The 19,487-nt window shown below is 30.3% G+C and overlaps 1 protein-coding gene across 1 annotated transcript; it reads left to right on the top strand.

The window, feature by feature from the left end:
* Positions 1–3,015: 3,015 nt before the first annotated feature.
* On the top strand, positions 3,016–19,487 carry LOC113382822 (biotin--protein ligase-like). Its single transcript, XM_026621063.1, has 16 exons — positions 3,016–3,207; positions 7,972–8,136; positions 11,082–11,188; positions 11,458–11,611; positions 13,314–14,013; positions 14,116–14,314; positions 14,380–14,522; positions 14,582–14,777; positions 15,853–16,056; positions 16,200–16,293; positions 16,358–16,446; positions 16,515–16,640; positions 16,922–17,089; positions 17,167–17,343; positions 18,970–19,121; positions 19,189–19,487. Exons 1-16 carry the CDS (start codon positions 3,063–3,065, stop codon positions 19,364–19,366), a joined length of 2,997 nt encoding a protein of 998 aa, XP_026476848.1. The 5' UTR covers positions 3,016–3,062; the 3' UTR covers positions 19,367–19,487.

The following is a 19,487-nucleotide window of genomic DNA, read 5'->3' as shown; positions in this document are numbered from 1 at the left end:
AGGCAGGTACAAAAGTAGAAAACTTACACAGGAGGACAATTAAAAATGCATAATTACACAGTACAATTGAAAATGCGTACTTAAACAGGTAAACAAGTAGACTGTTAGACAGGTAAATCATATACAAATCCAATATTCATGGATTAAATCGGTATTTACACATATCGGATAGTTTCATGCCACTTGCCTTGAGGCAAAATTCCATTACACCTACCAATTTAATTAGGCAAATGCCACTTTAAAAAATAGTACAATATTAGATTTTTAGAGAGCAACTTGTTCTATAAAATTGCTTACTTATGTGCGATTCATTCTTGTATTACAAAGTTTTGATTTCCTTGCATTAAAAGTGGTCCTTGTTACTCCGTCTGCAAGTATTAGAAAGTATTATAAATCTCCACCTTTTATTCGAAAAAAACTTCTAATTAAATTCAAAGTATATGGTCGGTGATTCTATATAGAATAGAAACCCCCCTGGTATTTAAATGATTTGGACATTTTATAGGTCTTTTCGAAAAAAAACCCTTTATATCAAGTTTCCCTAGCGCATCATTTACCGAGATATCATTGAAAATATGCGAAAGGAAATCTTTTATATTTATCAACAAACAATAACGATTCCATTCAGATCTTGTATGCTATATTAATAACTAAAAATGTTTATTAAAATAAATAAAACTAGTGGGGTGGGTGGCATCGTGCCTTAAGGCAAATTGCTGGAAATTCTCGTACCGTAACGATTATTATAAATATTGTAATTGTAACATTGACTAATATTTATAAGAATTATATAAACTAAATTGCAAAGTTGAAATTATTTGTAAAGTATATTGGACTATAGTCAGAATTAAAAATAAAATCTGAATTATTTTCGATATACAAAAAATTAAAAAAAAAAAAAAAAATTGAAACATTTTTTTTTTCAAAATCAATTATTTTGTTAAGACAAGCAGAAAGTTCTTTGAATCATTTGAATTGGACGCTTAATTCTCTCAAAAACTGCTATTTTTTATATATTTAGCTCCGTATCTTCGAAATGGCTGGGCCTGTCTTTGCCAAAAACTAATAACACTTCTCCCAATCACTACTAATTGAATGCTTTTTCGATCATTCTAATCGGATACTCCGTTCTTTCAAAAACTCGATTTCTATTTTCTGCACTTTTTGCTCCGTATCTCCGTAACTGCTGGACCTGCCTTTGCCAAAAACTATCAGCTCTTCTCCCTATCAATAGGAATCGAATGTTTTTTGTACCATTCAAATCGGTTGATCCGTACGCCCGAAAACGTGGGCGAAAAATTGTATCCATACATAGATACACACACACACATCCATTTTTTCTGAAGTATGCTAAAATGTTCAGAAACCTTCAAAACGTCGAGAAATGTAAAAATTTTTCAATTCCGATTTTCGGCCCATTACAATAACTCACCCTACCGAAAGTTAACTAGTGGGGTGCATGGCATCGTGCCTTAAGGCAAATTGCTGGAACTTCCCGTACCGTAATTGAAAATCTTGGTACCCAACCCAAAGAAATTTACACAATGTGTACACATTATTAAAATCTCTATAGAATATCTGATAATCTGATGTACATTTTTTTGATATTTTTGACCGCCAAAATGACACGGATCCAAATGAACACGGATCAACCGATTTGAATAATTTAAAAAACATTATATTCGTATTAAAAGGAGGCGTGCTGATTACTTTTTGGCATAGGTAGGTCTAGCCGTTTCGAAGAAACGGGGCAAAAAGTGCCTAAAACGGTAACTCAGTTGTTAAGAGAACGGAGGGTCCGATTTTATTTCATTCAGAAAAATTTTACTTGTATTGACAAGACGAAAAACTGATTAAATTTTTGGGGAAGGCAGATCTATTTTTCGGAGATCTAGTAAAAAAAGGAAAAAAATGCCATTTGGTGGTCAAAAATGATCATTAAACATATGCACATCAAATTATCAGATATTTTATAGAGATTTTAACAATAAGTATAAATTTTGTTTACATTCCTTTGGGTTCCGTACCAATATTTATCAGTATTCCGTACCAGTTAAAGCAGTACGCTTTAAAAAAAGTTCAGAATTTCCAAAATAAGTCAAAATAAGAAAACATTTTTTTTTTCAAAAAAAACGTTCTCTTAAAACTGAGTTACCGTTTTTGGCACTTTTTGCCCTGTATCTTCGAAACGACTAGACCTGCCTCCGTCAAAACTAATCAGCACGTCTCCTTATCAATAAGAATCGAATGTTTTTGAAATATTCAAATTGCTTCATCCTTGTTTCCGGAATCGTCGACGAAAATTTGTATCCGCACACACATACATACACGCACACACACACACGCATACATCCATTTTTTCTAAGGTATGCCAAAATGTTCAGAAGGTTTTGAAATGTAAAGATATATAAAAATTTTCATTTTCGATTTTTTGCGATTACTATAACTTGCCCTACGGGAAGTTAAATATTTCAAAATATTCAAAATAAAAAAACTTTTTTTTCAAAGAAGTCAATTGTTTTCAAAAATTTTAAATTTTCCAAAAATCAAATTTTTTCAAAGATTAAAAAAAAAATTAATCTTGGTAAGGAAAGTTCCAGCAATTTGCCTTAAGGCACGATGCCATACACTACTAGTTTTTGATAATACCATGGTAGAACACATAGATAAACAAGTATAAACTAATAAAATGGACACACATTCAAAATTGAAAAATCCCGCTTTTCAAAAATAATATAAATTTTATATTTGCGCCATCTATCAGCGACCAGTGCGAACTCTGTGCAGCCTTTGACATTGTCATCGAACAAAATGTCACATCTGACAGTTCTGAAAGACACTGCAAATTTGTGCAAATGCTTCAAGAAATAATGCTATCATGAAACACTGTGTTGTGATATCTTATAATATTTATATAATCCTTGTTTATCCTTTGATATAATAGTTTCAATCAAAAAATGCATATAAAACAATCTGATAAAAATGCTCTAGTTTTGTGATAAGAGAGCTAAAGAAATCGATCTAGTTTTTTTTTGTAAATAGAACAAAATTTTATCTAAAGCATGATATTTACATTATATTACATGGCTGCGACATGGTTACAAGCATGGAGATTGGGTTCTTTAAGAACTCGTTTAAGCAAATATTTGGCTGATCGTTATAGTGTTGTATTGTATAAAATGTCAGAGAATGTTTTGGGTGAACAAGGTATTTATGAAGTTCTTTTCAATAATAAATATATAAAACGACGATTATATTTTTAATGCACATATGAATATTACATGTGTAAGAGCTTACAGTTTATTGTTATTATTATTATTTTTTGACATAAGAATAAAGTTGCCAATTTTACAAACGATTTTCATAGTTTCAAAATATAGTACATTATCTTTCAATTTAATTTCTGTTTTGAATATGGTGTAAATATGATTGCATAACCTTTGTTTTATGTCATTTATACGCATGTATGCAAACATGTTATATAATTTTATTTTCCTAAATCAAAACTCGTGTATGGCATCGTGCCTTAAGGCAAATTGCTGGAACTTCCCGTATTAAAGATTAATTCTTTTTTAAAGAAGATGCAAACAATGTTACGGAACCCATAAGAATGTGAACAAAATTTATACTCAGTATTAATATCTCTGTAGATTGATAATTTGATGTGCATATGTCTAATGATAATTTTTGACCGTTCAATAGCATTTTTTTAACCTTTTTCACTCGATCTCCGAAACCGCTAGACTTGCCTTCCCAAAAATTTAATCAGTTCTTCATTTTATCAATACAAATAAAATCTTTTCTAAATTATTCGAAACAGACGCTCCGTTTCCTCAAAAACTGGAGTACCATTTTTGGCAATTTGGAATCATTCAAATCAGTTGAACTGTGTTCTCGAAATCGTCGACGAAAATTTGTATCCGAACACGTACACACATACACACACATATCATATATACACACATACACACTCTTGCATCTATTTTTTCTAAGGTATTATACCGCATGGAAATTAAAAATATTTATTTTTTATTAAATGTGTATATGTGTGTATGTGTGCGTGTATGTATGTGTGTTCGGATACAAATTTTCGTCGACGATTTCGGGAACACGGATGAAGCGATTTGAATAATTCAAGAATCATTCGATTCGTATTGATAAAGAGACGTGCTGATTAGTTTTTAGCGAAGGCAGGTCTAGCCGTTCCGAAGATATGGGGCAAACAGTGCCAAAAACGGTAATTCAGTTTTTAAAAGAATGGAGCATCCGAGTTGAATAATTCAAAAACATTTTACTTGTACATTTAACAATATGAAGAACTGATCAAACTTTAATGAAGGCAGGTCTAGCGGTTTCGGAGATCTAGTAAAAAGAGTAAAAAAAAATGCCATCTGGCGGTCAAAAATGATCATTAGACATATGCATATCAAATTATGAGATATTTTATAGACATTTTAACAATAAGTAAAATTATAACTGGCGTAATGATCGCAAGATCCACAGCCATGTAAAATAAATAAAATAAATTTTGTGTACATTCCTGTGGGTTCCGTACCAATGCTTATCCGTTAGACGGCGGCGCAGCGCTTACGCGCTTCGATATTTCGTCTCTATGCTGTTAAAGCAGTACGATTGCTTTGAAAAAAAGTTCAGAATTTCCAAAATATTTCAAAATACACTTTTCTTCAAAAAGTCTTTTTTTTCAAAAAAAGTAAATTTCTGACAAAAATTTATAGTTTCTCAAAAATCCAATTTTTCAGAGTAATTTTTTTTCAAAAATGTTAATCTTTTAAAAAAAAATTTTTTGGTACGGCAAGTTTCAGCAATTTGCCTTAAGGCACGATGCCATGCGCCCCACTAGTTTGTTTACTTTTACATTTCGGACATATAAGAAAACTGATCAATTGATTTAACATATACATACAAACATATACAACTAGTTGTAAATGGCATTTTGTCTTAAGGCAAGTTACATGAACTTCTTGATATTAGAGAATAATCGTTTTAATCAATATATTAATTTATAAGTGATTTATAAGTATGCCGAGTTGATATATGGATCTTTTTAATTATTCCCCAAAATATTTTTGCCTAACATAAGGCGAAGAAAGATTGCCCCTATACGAACAACTACGTAGCAAATTCAGTAAATATCAATTAAAACTATATACTTTTTACACCCTAAAATTACATTTTTATCCCCAGATTTAGGACATCATAATATGAAAAACAATTAAACATTATCCTATTTTAAACTAATAAAATAAATTAGTAAAGGCTTTACTATTTTGCTTTATTAGTATAGAATTGAATAATCTGCAATTGTTCTCACATTATGATGCCCTATACCAACTCGGAATACTCATAAATCACTACAAAAAAAATTTGACGATTTTTATGAAACTTTTTTGGCGATAGATATCATGGTCAGAGTCTTATAGAACATACTAAAATATCACGGCCCTACGACAAGTCGTTTAATTCTACATATTCAAATCCATCGAAGTTTGAAAAAAATGATTAATGTTTTCTTGACTTCTTTACACTTACACTTTTTTGCTAATTACACTTTTTGGTCAATTTCAAAGCAAGGGCTGGGCCAATCGTCGTCCAAAACTAATTTTCGCTGTACCTCATCGAGATACATCGAATGGCTTTTATATTTTTGAAATCGGTTCAGCCGTTTCTGAGAAAACGTCGACGAAAAGTCAAAAATCGGCTCACATACACACAAAGCCATACATATACATACTCTTACTTTTTTCAAATTTGGTATCATGCAATTCAGAATGCCTTGAAACGCCGAGAAAACATAAAATTAGCAAATCGGTTTTTGTCGAGAAAACATAAACTTTTCTTTTAGGAAGTTAATGATTCTTTTATAATTAGTTATTAGAGTTATAATGTGTATAGTTGCATATGTATTGAATAACTATTAAGTATATTAACTTTGATGACACATCGATTACGCCCGTCGTCGTATAATATTTAAAGAAACGTGGGCAAGTACTAACTAATCCCAGATTTGATCCCAATTTCGGACAGTTTGATAACACGCAGAATGATATCTAGTTTCCAGTCGAGATTATATATCCCAAATATAATTTCAAGAAAAAATCGCCTTTGCAGCATTTCCGCAATATATTACGCCAATACTATCAGAAATACATATATCTAATATATATTAGATATATATATATATATATATATATATATATATATATATATATACACCTAAGTCTGTTTTTACACGGAGATTGGTTCCAGAAAAAACCGTGTACAAAAAAAAACGTGTAAAAAAGACATTGATCTTATACAAAAATGGGTGATTTGTTCCTAATCTCCAAAACCTATTAAAATTAGTGAAAAACAAGAATTTTTAGGGTATTCCCCTAAATTAGTGCTATTCACATTTGCTTTGACCAGTAAAAATTGTTTGTACGCGCTAAAGGGGAATTCACTTAAATCTTTAAGCTAGTGTTCGCAAACTATCGATACTATCGATACTATCGATGGTTTCAGACTTTTTTCTTTCATAAATACTTTTTTGTGATATGAACATACTTCGCAAAAATTAAATTTGACAAAAAAAATTTAAGTACATAAATTTCAAATCGTGCTAAATGGAATAAAATCGCGTAAAAAATTAAAAATCTTCAATTTTCAAACCGTGTTATATCAAAACCGTGCACAAAAAGACCGTGTAAAAACAGACTTAGGTGTATATATATATAGCCTACTCCTAAAAGAAGTGTGGTTGACCACTGGGTTGTCCTTTGAAGAAAAATTTTATGTTAGGATGTACGTAATCACAGCTCAATGAACGCGTAGTTCTGATTGTTATTAAAACTACTTGTTGTTAAGGCAAATTTCTGGAACTTCCCGAAAACTGAAAACTAAATTTTTCAAAAAAGCTTTAATTTTTTTTGAAAACTTTAAAGAATTTTGATTCTTGACATTTTTGAAATTTTTGAAAAATTGTTTTTTTTTTATTTTTGGATTTTGATTTTATTCATATTGTGAAATTTATTAAAAATTTTGAACTTTTTTTTCAAAACAATAGCGCTACGTAGCTGTTTTATTTCTTTGTTTAATCAAAACGCGTTAGCGCCGCGTCGCAGTTTAATGGATAACCATTGGTATGGAACTCTTAGAAATGTAATCGAAATTTATACTTATTACTGACAACTGTACAAAATATCTGATAATTCGCATTTTTGACCGCCAAATGGCATATTTTTTTTACTTTTTTGTTGAATCTCCGAAACCGATGAACCTGCCTACCTAAAAAAATTAATCAGTTTTTCATTTTGTCAATGCAAATAAAATATTTTTTGAATCATTCAAATCGGACCCTACATTTTCTCAATAACTGAATTAACATTTTTTGCACTTTTGTCCCGTATCTTCTGCACCTGCCTTTGCGAAAAATTAAGCAGCACGTCTCTCCATCAATACGAATCGAATGTTTTTTATTTATTCAAATCGGTTGATCCGTGTTCCCGAAATAGTCGAACCAAAAAATTGTATATGCACACACATTTTGTCTATGGTATGCCAAAATGTTCAGAAACCTCTGAAATATAAAGATATATAAAATTTTTATTTTCGATTTTTTTGCGATTACTGTAACATACCCCACGGGATGTTAAATATGTAAAAGGTTATGATCTGATATTATGTTAACGATGTTAAAAAAGTTCATAAATTTAAGAAAGCTTTCTACAAAAACTCTGTTAAGTAAAGTGCAATTTTCTCTGTTATTATTCTTAAATCGCTTAATATAAATTTTCATATTTCAACTATCAACTTATGCATCGTTCTCCTTTAACTAATAATATTATAAATGCATAATATTAAAAACATTCTCCTATTTCAACTACCAACAACAAAAGTTATAAATATTATAAATATTAATTTAATTTGCAATAATTTTATATCTTATTATATAACTTTTTTCTATTTTTTCAGATGTCACAGGTCCGTGCCTTGTAAATTCAGTCAACATATCGAAGGCCCGTGTTTGCGAAGTCTTGCAACTGGAAGGGCCTTTGAGACTTTGCACATTGTTTCCTTCGCGAAAATTATTTATATCGGATTGGATTACTGCTAGAGATTATGAATCAGTTGAGATAGGTATGAGAATGGTAATTGTTTAGTTTATTATTAAATAGTGCAATTTGCAACATTGACTAACAAAACTAATTTGTAAGTTACAAGTTAAAGGGCTCCTGTAACAGCCTAAATAAACTTGTTTCTCGTCTTTTTTTGAGTAAAAGGAAAGGTAATAAAATTAGTGGTGTATGGCATCGTGCCTTAAGGCAAACAGCGGGTACTACCCGTTTTGTAATTAATTATTTGAGATTATTAAATGTTTTCAAATATATTATTACAAATACTGTATCTATAACTTTCATTATTCGTATTTCATAGACAAAATAGAAGAGATTATGTATTGGATGACGGCGTTTATGTCGCTTTATATGAGCGGAGTTAGAATAAAGGATTTTATCTCATATTTCTAACAATAAGAATTATATTAACTAAACTTCAAAGTTTAAGCTATTTATCTCAAATATGAGTGAGTTTTGGAATGTTAGCTAAAATTAAAATTAAAACCCGATTACTTCCCGAAATTCAAAATCATTTTTGAAAATTAAAAAAAAACTAGTTGTGTATGGCATCGTGCCTTAAGGCAAATTGCTGGAACTTCGCGTACCGTAACGAAATATTCGAGAATTATTAAATGTTTTCATATAAATTATTATAAATATTGTAACATTGTCTAATATTTATAGAGTTATATAAACTTAATTACAAAGTTAAAATTGTTTATTTAAAGTATATAAGTAAGCTTTAGAACTTCAGCTAGAATTAAAATTAAAATCTAAATTATTTTGGATACATGTACAAAAATTTTTTTTTTTTAAAAAAAACTTGAAAAAATTTTGAAATATTTTTTTTCCAAAAGCATTTATTTTGTCAAAACAAGCAGAAAGTTTTTTGAATCATTCAAATCGGATGCTTAGTTCTCTCAAAAAGTGGCCGTTCAAGTATTACGTAAGCACTATAGGGGGGCGGGGGGGTTATTGATTTGCTTATTTTGGGTCTAAATGATGATTACGTCATAGGTAGTATTTTAAAAACAATACATTAATTGCAAAATGTTTACGTAAGCATTGGGGTGGGGAGTAAGAGCTTTGCTTACTTTTGCTGACAAGAGGGGTAGGAGGGGGGGGGTAAATAATTGTAATAAATCTGCGTAATACTTGAACGACCCCAAACTGGCATTTTTTATCATTGCTTTCCCAAAATTAATCGTTTCGCCAATACAAGCAAAAGGTTTTTTGAGCCATTCAAATCTGATATTTCATTCTCTCTAAAACTCCAATTTTTGAGAGATCGCTCAATATTTCCGAAACGGCTGGACCGATGATTAGTTTTGCCTAAAACTAATCACCACTTTTCAGTATCATTACAAATTAAATGTTTTTTGAATCATTCATATCTGATGCTCCTACTCTCAAAAAGTCGATTTCTATTTTCTGCACTCTTTGCTTCGCATATCCAAAACGGCTGGATTTCAATTAACGAGGAAAATATTTAGTGTGCTTGCAAGTAACAAAAAAAATATATTTTGCTTTAAGGCAAGTTGCATGAGCTTTCTGACATGTGTAAATAATCGACTTACTTAATAAGAAATCAATATAAGTTAATGTATGAGCGATTTAAAATTTCTGTGGAGCGTTATAATGAAAGAAACTAGTGCAGATTATTAAAGTTTCTGAAAAAAAAAGATTACACGTTTTTGTTTATTTTTTGTTTATGTTTATGATTGAAAAACAAATAAGTGCCTAATACATAGATAGAGTGGTTTCTAAAAGCGCAGTCGAATAATTCAAATTTTAAATATTTTTTGTAATTGAACCGCTTTTCGTAGGATTATAATATTTTAGTATGTTCAATAAAACCATGTCTAGTCGTACTCTAATGCTATATAAATATTCTATAAATTTATTGAAAAAAATGTAACCATCAATTACGAAGAGACGGCCTGACCCATCTCTGTAAAAATCTAATCAGCACGATTTCCAAATGATTGCTACAGAATATTTTTTAACTTCCGTAAAGGTAAGTTATAGTAATTGAAAAAAATGAAAATGAAATTTTACACTTATCTTTACGTTTCAAAGTAGGTTTCTAAACATTCGTCACACCTTAGAAAAATTAGATTAACTGATTTAGATGATTCGCAAAACATTCGATTCCAATTGATGGGTAGTCGTGTTGATTAGTTTTGGCAAAGGCAGGTCCAACCGTTTCGAAGATAATGGGAAAAAGTGCAATACAATTTTTGAGAGAATGGAGCGATCGATTGAATGATTAAAACATAATTTTAATTGTTTTGATGAAATGAAGAACTGATTGATTTTTTGACACGGCAGGTCAAACGGTTTCGTAGTTCCAAAAAAAGTAAAAAAAGCGTTTTGGCGGTCAAAAATTATCTCTAGATATGTAAATGCTCATCACATTATCATGTATTTTGGAGAGATTTTAACAAAAAATGACATGCATTTTTTTATTTTTATTGGTTCTGCACTAAGATTTATAGTGTTTATACTTTACTTAAATAGTTCAAACAAATGATTTCGACATTTTCACATCAGTACGGTTCAACTGACTTGAATGGGTTACAAAATTTTCAAGCAAGTAGAATTTTGTCATTTATTTAAAAAGTTTTCAAGTACGGGAGGTCTAGCAATTTGCATTAAGGCACGATGCCATGTACCACTAGTTTTTTTTATTTCTATGCCAAATGAGGACACGAATTTGTTTTAGAAATACATACAAAATTTAATATTCATTTTTATCAAAATAATATTACTATAGTAATTACCTAGAGCTTATAATAACAATAGTGTAAATATATTAAATCGCAACGCTCAATTTGCTTGCAAACTTGTTCATGTGCTTTTGTAAATTATCATTATTAATTTAAACTGATCTAATTTCATAAAATGCTCAAAATTCATATCAATATAACATACTAATTATAGCGTTATTATGTATGTTCTTTGTAGAAGATACTTCACTCTCAGAAAGCACTTTTAATCGGTTTGAGGATTTAAAACTATTAATAGAGGCTCAGCTAAAGGAATATAATGGACAACAATTTGAAAAACTCGATGTAAGAATAAATGAAATATATTCCTATATTATTTTTACTATCTAAGAAGCTAGGTGGCAATAATTTTCCATTTCATAAATAATACAAATTTCAAGTCAAATACTATACATACTTGAATTTTGCTACATTATATTGATGATATTTGCTTCCTTGTCAGCTATTAAATCACATACATCTGTATATTTTATTTGATTTATATTCATGCAATTATTAACTTGTAATTTTTTCTCCTCAAATGTATTTTAACGAATGCTTTTTATTAAAACCAGTTGCAGCATTATGGATCACTAATTGCATGGCATTTTGATAAAACCTTCTGCATGGTTCTGTCTTCCACATTGCAACAGTTGACAGAACTTGCTCAGAAATTTTTAAAAGGAGACATTTACATAAATGGAGGCATGGAATTACTGAGAATAGAAAGTGAGTTTCATGTACAAGATTTATGGTATTGAAAACTTAGGTATCACACATTGTTTAACATTTGCAATTTCTCGCTTTATTTTTGCTACATTTTTTTTAGAGCTAACATTGAACTAGTCAGAGTCTTTAACCTAGTGAAATCTGAATTAGACTAATCCTAATTTAACTGAGTTAGACTAGTCTGTACATATTTGTTTTCCCTTCTATCATATCATTATTAACTTCCCGAAGGAGAAGTTTGTTTTCGCAAAAAATCCGATTTGCTAATTTTATGTTTTCTCGACGTATCAAGTCATTCGAAATCGAATAAGACCAAATTTGGAAAAGTGTGTGTGTTTTGTATGTTTTCAAAAATTTAAAAGCCATTCAATATAGCCGGCTAAGCCGTTTCTTCGTAATTAAATGTTAAAAAAAAAGATGAATTTTATGATACTTTATATATTATTACATATTATGGTCCTAAAGAACATACTTAAATATTAGGGGCCTACGATAAGTCATTTAATTTTTAAAATTCATCAAAGTTTGAAATCAGTAGCGTTCTTTGACGTTTGTTGTTAAAGTTAGACTCTTCATCGTTTTCTCAAAAACGGCTTTACTGATTTTAAAAATTTACAAGCCGTTCGATTAAACTTGGTAAGCTCTCGCGTTGGTTGTTGTTGGTACGTTCGGATGAGCCGTTTCTTCAAAATTAGCAGAAAAGTGCAAAATTTTTTTGCAGCGTTTTAGCCAAAACATCTGATCCGATTTTGAAAATTCAAATACTTTTCTACAGATGTTATTTGAGAACAGTGCTGATTACTATTTTTGGACTAAGATCGGTCAGGTCATTTTCTCGCAATTGTTTGTTAAAAAACATTCGATGATTTTAATGGTACTTGATGGTATGGCGATAAAGAACCTGGTCTTAGTTAAAAATAATTGACAAATTATAGTCCTGCAAAAAGTGGTTCAATTATATAAATTTATCTATATTTTAATTATTCGGCAGTGCTTTTAGAAACTATTCCGAGTTGTATTAGATACTAATAGTTCGATTTTCAATAATCTGGAAAATTGTACTGAATTGAATAATTGGCAATAATTTTTCACAGTATGAAATCATATAGCCACTTGGCATACTTATAAATTACTCATAAAGTAATATACATATTCATTTATTAATAATTAAGTAAAAAATTTATACATGTCGGAAAGTTCAAGCAACGTGCCTTAAGGCAAAATGCCTTGAAGAATTATAAACTTCGCTAAGTTCAAAATTGTAGGCTAAGACGTCGACCAAAAAATTTACACTTTTCGGCTAATTACAAAGAAACGGCTCTGCCAATCGTCGCACAAGAGTTACAAACTTTAGTCCTTATCGAGTTACATAGAATGGATTTTAAATTTGTGACGTCGGCTCAGCCATTTAGGAAAACGTCGACGAAAGGTCAAAAATCGGCGCTCTTTTTTACAAATTTGGCCTTATTCGATTCAGAACGACTTGAAACGTCGCGAAAACGTAAAACTGAATCGATTTTTTATTTGCGAAAACAAACTTATCCTTCTGGAAGTTTAAGATCTACAACATTTGGAATTCATATTGGCACCCGCCGAACGAACAAAATCGGTGTGCGCATGCGTATGACGGTTGTGTATTGTCATTTCTAATACACCAAACAAATCTTATATATCTATCATCATCTATCATATTATTTTACAGCTGTTGATGTTGATGGAAAACCAAAAAGCATTCAAAGCAATGACCGAACAAGACAATGCATCTTGCAAAATGTATTAAACACTGATAATCTACTACTACATGCCTCTATGTTTAAGGAGCTTAGTGACAATACTTATGATATAGAGAGTAATGTTAAGCTCAAAGATGAAGTAGAATGTGTAGAATTGCAAAATGATTTGTCTAGTACGAGCCAACAAATGAAACAGGTGGAAGAACATGAAAAAGTTGTCCCAGAACCCGCACCTGTTCAAGAGACCAAAACGAGTATACTTAAACATGAAGAAGTACAGGATGTTAAAAAGCCTTTAATTGCCAAACCTTCAGACAGATTTAAAGTTAGTAAAACGACTCTAAATGAACCACTTACATCTAGTCCAAAAATCCTTAAAAATGGAACTCATAGATCTACAATACTCCCAGAACCAGTTTTAACCATAAGAGATTTAGAACAAAGGCCTATACAGACTGATGAAGAAATTAGATCTCAAAGTATTTCGAAAATGACAGGGTCACCAAAATCGGTCACTTTCAAGAGCCAAGTGGAAATATCTGATGAAACACTTGAATTAAGGAAATATGCAGGAAAGATTAAACCACCAAATATATTGGTGTTTTCTGAAAGTTTGGTAGCTGTTGATAATGTCAAGAGTGCTCTGAAGAGTATATTGCAGAAAAATAAGTATTACATTGTTTTATTATTATTATTATATGGTAAAGAGGATAACCTTTTTACCTTATTATATTGTTTTCTGGAATTTAACATTTATTTCTTTGTTATCAGATATACAATATATACTCTAACTAAACCACAAGTCATGACGGACACTTGGATGGACAATGCTTTGCTAGTCATAGTTTGCGGAACCGTTTCTTCAGATGTTGCTCCTAGATTATTGAATTATTTACTAAAAGGTGGAAAACTGCTGTGTTTGTGTTCAGATTTGATACATACAGTGCTTCCCACGTACAAAACTGCAGAGGTACATAACAGATCAGTTATTAACTATTAAAATTTTATATTTTAAAATTTAAAGTACACTTTTAGGTACGCGAGCACGAGCTTGTCCGTTTCTCTTATGGCAGATGGCAAAATGTTCGAATGATGCATCATATATTTTGTTATCAGGCTTCACCAGCACGAAAGCATTTCATGCATGATTCCATTGAAGAAAATAATCAATCTCAAGGGTAATTTTAATTGCCATTAAATGCTTGTATCTATAAATGAACACGTTCTTATTTAATAGAAGTTCTTCTGTTCAACCACGAGCTCCGTCCTCAATAGAAGTTCGTGATTCTTATGGACGACCCCATAAGTTATCGGTTGAGGTTTTGGGTGCAGAAGAAACATGGCACACGCCTAGTTTATTGTTGGCCACAGCACTGCCCGATCAGAATAATAAATTGAGTGCATCTTCCATTGGAAGAGCTGTTTTTAGTCAGGTATGATTACCACATTATAACTATAACAAAATATAAATATATTTATATATATATATATATATATATATGTATATGTAAAATCTTTAATAATTTTGATGTTGAAATGTGAGAGATTCAATCTTCAGGGCAATACATCAATTAAAAACATGTAGGAACTTTTACCATTTTTATTGTTTCCATACATTTAGACACATTGCTTTGTATCATCTTCAGTGGAATGTAATTGGAATGTTCCTAATTATTTCCTAATAATAATTGTTCACAAATGCATTACTAAAACAGTTCTTGTCGACAAGAACGATTCAGATTTTCTAAAACTTATGGGCTTATTTTTAACTTCAAAAAAACTTATTTTTAATATCCGGTTGTCAATCTCCAACTTTAGTTAGTCCTAATGGTGCATAGCATCGTGCTATAAGGCAAATTGCTGGAATTTCCTGTACCGAAAATTAAAATTAACTAATGGTGTATGGCATCATGTCTTAAGGCAAATTGCTGTAACTTTCTGTACCGTAACGAAATGTTCGAGGTATATTAAATGTTTTCAAATAGGTTATTATTAATACTATAACATTGTCTACTATTTATAAAAATTATATAAACTGAATTGCAAACTTGAAATTATTTGTTTAAAGTATATTAAAACTTTTGTCAGAATTAAAAATAAAATGTAAACCATTTTCGATACACAAGAAAATTTTTTTGCACATTTAGCTTTGTATCTTCGAAACGGCTAGACCTGCCTTTGCCTAAAATTAATGACACACAAAACACACGCATCCATTTTTTCTGATGTGTGACAAAATGCTCAGAAACCGCTAAAACGGCATGCAAAATATTTCATTTTCGATTTTTGGCTCATTATTATAAATTGCCCTACAGGAAGTTATAACGTGCAAAAAATTCAAACTATAATAAAAAAAAAAAATCAAATAAGTCAAAATTTTTCAAAGATCTCATTTTTTCAGTTCTTAATCTTAATCTAACAATTTGCTTTAAGGCACGATTTTTAGCAAATCCATAAGGATGTATGCTGTTTAACATTTTTTACATTTATTACTTTCTTACATATTAGGTACATTTGGAAGTAGATCCCACACAGTATGAATCAGAAGAAGCAAAGTATTCAGTTTTGAAGGAAAGCAATGAAGCTCGTTTGGAAATTTTAAGAGATATTTTAGGCAGACACCTAAACCTTCAATGTTCTGAGAATAAGGCTGATTCTATCAAGTCTCCGGTTGAAAGTTACACGCATGCCTTCTTTTTGGGCAGACATGAGGTGAGTCATTCATTCAATGAGATATTTAATCTTAATGTGTGCCTTTAATTAATTTATAATGAAGGTATCATTGGATATGTTAAATATTCATCTTTATAATTAACGTTAAAAATAATAAATAATGCAAATAATTTCAATTACAGTTAAAATTATCTCTGCTTAAATTTCTGGAATCAATGATGGATTCCAACCAATCACTCAAAACATCCAAATTGACGCTGAGATTTTGTGGATTAGGTGAGCAAGAAACAAATCAAATAAAATCACTAATTAACTATTCATAAAACTTAAACCATTTCAGGTGAAACCCCACCTCCAGCCACGCAATATATGTTGCCGATCAGAGTACATTCCTGCCCAGATAATTTTAGTACAATTGAATACTTTGGTGTAACTAACTTATATTTATATTTTTATTAATGTTTAATTAGAGTAATTATTAATTCTATTTTTGGCAGAATTTGAAGTCTGAACATGTGGGGCGGTTGGTTATATATTCATCAGTCATGACTAGTTCTCAGGACGTTTTATCTGGTGTAAAACTTCAACATGGTATTGTAGTTATACCAAGATTCCAAACTAAGGTATTGAATTTATATTAACAAAAAATTGTTTTGTGAAAAATGTTTTTATATAATTAAGTTGTAAATATAAACACATGATTTTCTTTCAATGTCAGCCTTCCAATTTTTTTGAGGTATGTAAACTTTGAATTGTGTGTATTTGAGATTATTTTTAATAATCTAATATTATTAGTTTAAAAACCTTTCTTTAAATTCACACTTTCGCTTGAATGGCTATAATTGATAATTGATTCTAGTTCTGTTTAGTTTGTAAAACATTTTTTTTTTTTATATTCACATAGGGTTCGGGCCGCTCCGCCAATCAATGGTTATCTCCCGATGGTTGTGCTATGTTTTCAGTTCAACTACATGTGCCATCTGATTCACCACTAGGGCAACGAGCACCAGTAGTTCAGCATTTGGTGGCTACTGCCGTAGTATCAGCCGTTTTATCACAGCCTGGATATGAGGTAAAGGAAATTGATGAAATTGTTTTCATCCTATAAATTGAACTTCTCATTCTATCAATTGTTCATATCATTTATAGGACCTCGATATTGGCCTGAAATGGCCAAATGACATATATGCTCATGGTGCAGTAAAAATTGGTGGCCTTGTTGTAACCAGCACTTTAGATTCAGACATCACTGTTTGTAATGTGGGTTGTGGAGTAAATTTGGATAATAGTGATCCAACTACTTGTATAAATGATGTTATTAAAAAGGTTTGTAATAAACAAATTACATAATGTTTTAAAGAAATGTTTTACAGTGGTACTCCGATATGCGGGTTTAATTCGTTCCGTAACCACGCTCGTATGTCGAATCGGCCGTATCTCTAAGCAATTTTTCTTTTATAAATATATTGAAATGCCATTAATTCGTTTCGGCATTGCATCCACAAATTTTTAGAGCTCAGGAGTTATTCAGGAATTACTCCTTAGCAAGAGCTATACCTTTTATCAACTCCTTCTGTTTAAATGTCTATGATGTTCTATGCTCGTACATTCTTGGCATCTTCATATTTTTCAACAATTTCATGCTTTAATTCAAAAGACATTGTAGTATATAATATTTTGTAAATGTACAAAAAGCAAAAAACGCAAATCAATATATCTAATTTACAATCACTATTAATGTATAGTCAAAATTTCAAACTTTAAAATAATTCTCAATATATTCTCATGTGTAAATCGTTATTACATAATTAATATTAATGTATAATTGAAACTATAATTTCAAGTATACTTATTATAAAATAATTTACTATTATGAAACATCCAAAATATTTCTATTATAGGAAAATCTTTATTACAACTGACGGAATTTTTCATATTTTTATGAAATATATTTCGCCATTAACATTTTTCTGGATAACTCTTTTTTGCTTGTTTAACTAATTTTGCTCGTATATCGAAGCAACGAATCGCATACTTAGATATACTTAGATATTATTCTATTTATTCCAAAGAAAATACAAACTAGTGGAAAATTGCTGGAACTTTCGCAATTGCTGGAAATAAATTTTTTAAAGCTTTAATTTTTTTTCTATTTTTTGAAATTATTTGAAAAAATCGTCTAAAAATCGAAATTGAAATTTTTTGCATTTTTCTGTGTTTTGAAGGTTTCTGAACATTTTGGCATACCTGAGAAAAAATGGAGGTGTGTGTGTGAACATTCAATTCCTATTGATAGGGAGATGTGCTGATTAGTTTTGGCAAAGGCAGGTCCAGCCGTTACGGAGATACGGAGCAAAGCGTGCGGAAAATAGAAATCGAGTTTTTGAGAGAACGGAGCATTCAATTTGAATGATCCAAAAAACATTTAATATATAATGACGAGGAGAAATGGTGATTAGTTTTTGGCAAAGGCAGGTCCAGTCGTTTCGGAGATACCGAGGACAATATGCAAAAAATGAGTTTTTGAGAGATCAGCATTCGATTTGAACTTTCTGCTTGTGTTAACGAAATGTTTGCTTTTAGTTTTTTTTATTTATATTATTCAGTTTGTATAATTTTCATAAATATTAAACAATGTTTTTCATTTTAAATTTGATTGGTTAAGCTTTGTTTATTTACTTTTTTATAAACATATATAAGTTACAGTATTTATAATAATTATTATAATTATTATTTTAATCGATTAATCGATTTGATTTAATTTTCCTTGAATATTTCATTACGGTACGGGAAGTTCCAGCAATTTGCCTTAAGGCACGATGCCATACACCACTAGTTTCTTTGCAATTACTACAATAACTTACCCTACAGGAAATTAATTATGGTTTAAATCAACATAGTGTTATTAATAAATTATAGTAAATATGTATTAATTATCTATTTATATTTTAGCATAATGCTGATAATGGAACTGATCTTCAAACTCTTAGTTATGAGAAGTTTTTGGCCTTAGTTTTCTCCGAGGTAGAAAATATTTTTAAAATTGTACAAGCTGGAGATATTGACTATCTTTATGACCTGTATTATAAGTATTGGTTGCACAAGTGAGTAAATGAAACTATTGTTATTGTTAATTAAATCCTAAACATTATATAATATTTTAACTTTTAGCAATGCCAAGATTGTTGTAATGGACGAAACATTAGGACCTACAAACGTAGTAGTGCATGGTATCGATGATTTCGGTTTCCTGCTGGTTCAGTATCCTAACAGAAAATTGATATCTGTTCATCCTGATGGGAACTCATTTGATATGCTTAGAGGTTTAATTGTTCCAAAAATATTTTAATTCCTATGCCAGAATATGATGGTGCATAATAATTTAAATAAGGTTTCTGGTACTTTTTTCACATGATAATACTGACCAGAGTAGCGCATTATAATTGTGTTTAGAGATTAGATTATTTACA

The sequence above is a fragment of the Ctenocephalides felis genome, unplaced genomic scaffold, assembly GCF_003426905.1.
Source record: "Ctenocephalides felis isolate EL2017-DRISC unplaced genomic scaffold, ASM342690v1 CF-g0.4_SCAFFOLD_03570, whole genome shotgun sequence".
NCBI lineage: Eukaryota > Metazoa > Arthropoda > Insecta > Siphonaptera > Pulicidae > Ctenocephalides > Ctenocephalides felis.
The sequence above is the reverse complement of the archived record's forward strand: the minus strand, read 5'-3'. Positions and strand labels throughout refer to the sequence as shown.

Bases quoted from the DNA above. Each gene is read 5' to 3' on its own strand.
- LOC113382822 (XM_026621063.1), top strand. From the start codon at position 3,063: ATGATATTTACATTATATTACATGGCTGCGACATGGTTACAAGCATGG. The intron at 3,208-7,971 runs GTATTTATGAAG...CTATTTTTTCAG, and splicing joins GAATGTTTTGGGTGAACAAG to ATGTCACAGGTCCGTGCCTT. The intron at 19,122-19,188 runs GTGAGTAAATGA...TTTAACTTTTAG, and splicing joins TATAAGTATTGGTTGCACAA to CAATGCCAAGATTGTTGTAA.